Genomic DNA, 2,480 nt, shown 5'->3' with positions numbered 1-2,480 from the left:
GAGGCAGAGGTTGCCATGAGCCGAGATCACACCATTGCACCCCAGCCTGGGTGACATAGCAAAACTCTGTCAAAAAAAAAAAAAAAAAAAAAAAAGTAAGGAAGGAAGGAGGAAGGAAAGAAGGAAGGAAGGAAAGAAGGTTGGTCTCGATCTCCTGACCTCGTGATCCACCTGCCTCGGCCTCCCAAAGTGCTGGGATTACAGGCATGAGCCACTGCGCCCGGCTGTGACTATGGGTTTGTGAGTGCATGTGTCTGGTGGGTGCGTTTGCATGTGTGTGAGGCTGTGCGTGCACTGGTGTGGCTGTCTTTTCACTGCTGCAGGAGAGAAGTTCCCCCACCCAGCCCCAGCCCCAGCCCAGCCCCGACTCATCACTGCTCCTACCTCCAGCAGGGACAGCCGGCTCTGCAAACTCTCCACCTCCCGTCCCAGGCTCTCCTTCTCCTCCTGTCTCTCCACCAGCAGCTGCTGCAGCTCTTGCACCTGTGAGCAGCAGTGGACGCTCAGCTGCCTCTGGCAGGAAAGGCTGGGCAGGGGGAGGCCGGCTCCTCCCCACCTTCCCACCTACCTGTCTCTCCAGGCTGTGCAGGGAGCTGGCCTCCGGGGACTGATGGGAGAAGCAGGGACAGGGGGTTGGATCTGGGCAGAAGGTCTCCCTGCCCCACCTCCTGCTTCATAGCCTCCATTCCATGCACATTCACGCAGGCCATGTGCAACTATTGAGCACCTACTGCATTCTGCCTGCTTACTCATTACTATTTATTGAGTGGCTGCTGTGTACCAGGTACCATTCTGTTTAATCACTCATTACTAAGTATTTATTGGGCACCTGCTGTATGCTGGGCCCCATTCATTCCTATTTATTAAGTGCCTACTTTGTGCTAGCTATTGTTCTGACCTTTCACTCAGTATTTATTGAGCACCTACTGTGTGCCACCATGCACCATTCTGACCAGTCATTCATTTCTAAGTATTTATTGAGTGCCTGCTGTGTGCCAGTATGCACCATTCTGGCCATTTATTACTAAGTACTTATAAAGCACCTGTTGTATGTTAGGCACTGTTCCATCCGCTCATTCATTCACTCGACAAGTTTATTTTGTTTTTTGTTGTTGTTGTTGTTGAGACGGAGTCTTGCTCTGTCACCCAGGCTGGAGTGCAGTGGCGCGATCTTGGCTCACTGCAACCTCTGCCTCCCAGGTTCAAGCAACTCTCCTACCTCAGCTTCCCAAGTAGCTGGGATTACAGGCCTCTGCCACCAGGTCCAGCTAATTTTTTTTGTTTTTGAGATGCTCTGTCACCGAGGCTGGAGTGCAGTGGCGCAATCTCAGGTCACTGTAACCTCAGCCTCCTGGGTTCAAGCGATTCTCATGCCTCACCCTCCCAAGTATCTGGGACTACAGGTGCACACCACCACGGCTGGCTGATTTTTTTGTACTTTAGTAGAGACAGGGTTTTGCCATGTTGACCAGGCTGGTCTTGAACTCCTGATCTCAGGTGATCCGCCTGCCTTGGCCTCCCAAAGTGCTGGGATTACAGGCGTGAGCCATGGTGCCCGGCATAGCTAAATTTTTTTGTATTTTTAGTAGAGACAGTGTTTCACCATGTTGGCCAGGCTGATTTCCAACTCCTGACCTCAAGTGATCCGCCCACCTCAACCTCCCAAAGTACTGGGATTACAGGCGTGAGCCACCGCGCCCGGCCAGAAAGTTTTTACTGAGTGCCTCTTCTAGGGCAGACCCTGGTTTCGGCCATTCATTCATCCACTCACTTGAATATTCATTCACCCAATCAATATTGATGATGCCCATACTCTGACCCAGGCACAACCAGCCATGCCTGCCCTCACAGGCGGTGAACATACATAAAATAAATGCATGCCCAATAGCAGTAAGTGCTGCAAATGAAAATAAAGAGGCCAGGCACAGTGGCTCACACCTGCAATCCCAGCACTTTAAGAGACCACGGGGGGTGGATCACCTGAGGTCAGGAGTTCGAGACCAGCCTGGCCAATGTGGTGAAACTCCGTCTCTACCAAAAATACAAAATTAGCTGGGCGTGGTGGTGGTCGCCTGTAATCCCAGTTGCTTGTTTGAACCTGGGAGGAAGAGGTTGCAGTGAGCTGAGATTGTGCCATTGCACTCCAACCTGGGTAACAAGAGTGGCAACAAAACAAAACAAAAAATAAATAAATAAAAAATAAAGCGAACTAGCGAGTTGGCAGGGGGGAGCGGGTGTTACAATTTTTTTTTTTTTTAAAGATGGAGTTTCACTCTTATTGCCCAGGCTGGAGTGCAATGGCACGATCTCGGCTCACAGCAACCTCCGCCTCCCAGGTTCAAGTGATTCTCCTGCCTCAGCCTCCTGAGTAGCTGGGATTAAGGCATGTGCCACCATGCTCGGCTAATTTTTGTATGTTTAGTAGAAATGGGGTTTTACCATATGGGCCAGACTGGTCTCAAAGTCCTGACCTCAAGTGA

General features: G+C 51.0%; 1 protein-coding gene across 1 annotated transcript in view; it reads right to left on the bottom strand.

Annotated features, from left to right (window-relative positions):
- The window catches only part of ANKRD24 (ankyrin repeat domain 24), a 43,018-nt gene that overhangs the window by 16,852 nt on the left and 23,686 nt on the right, over nt 1-2,480 (bottom strand). Inside the window, exons 11-12 of the mRNA XM_011967462.1 lie at nt 569-639; nt 385-483 (exon numbers count right to left, since the gene is read on the bottom strand). Coding sequence (XP_011822852.1) covers nt 385-483; nt 569-639 — 170 coding nt within the window. The remainder of the gene's footprint in view (nt 1-384; nt 484-568; nt 640-2,480) is intronic.

The sequence above is a fragment of the Mandrillus leucophaeus genome, unplaced genomic scaffold, assembly GCF_000951045.1.
Source record: "Mandrillus leucophaeus isolate KB7577 unplaced genomic scaffold, Mleu.le_1.0 Scaffold8, whole genome shotgun sequence".
Taxonomy (NCBI): domain Eukaryota; kingdom Metazoa; phylum Chordata; class Mammalia; order Primates; family Cercopithecidae; genus Mandrillus; species Mandrillus leucophaeus.
Note: the sequence above shows the minus strand (reverse complement) of the source record. Positions and strands in the feature narration are given on the sequence as shown.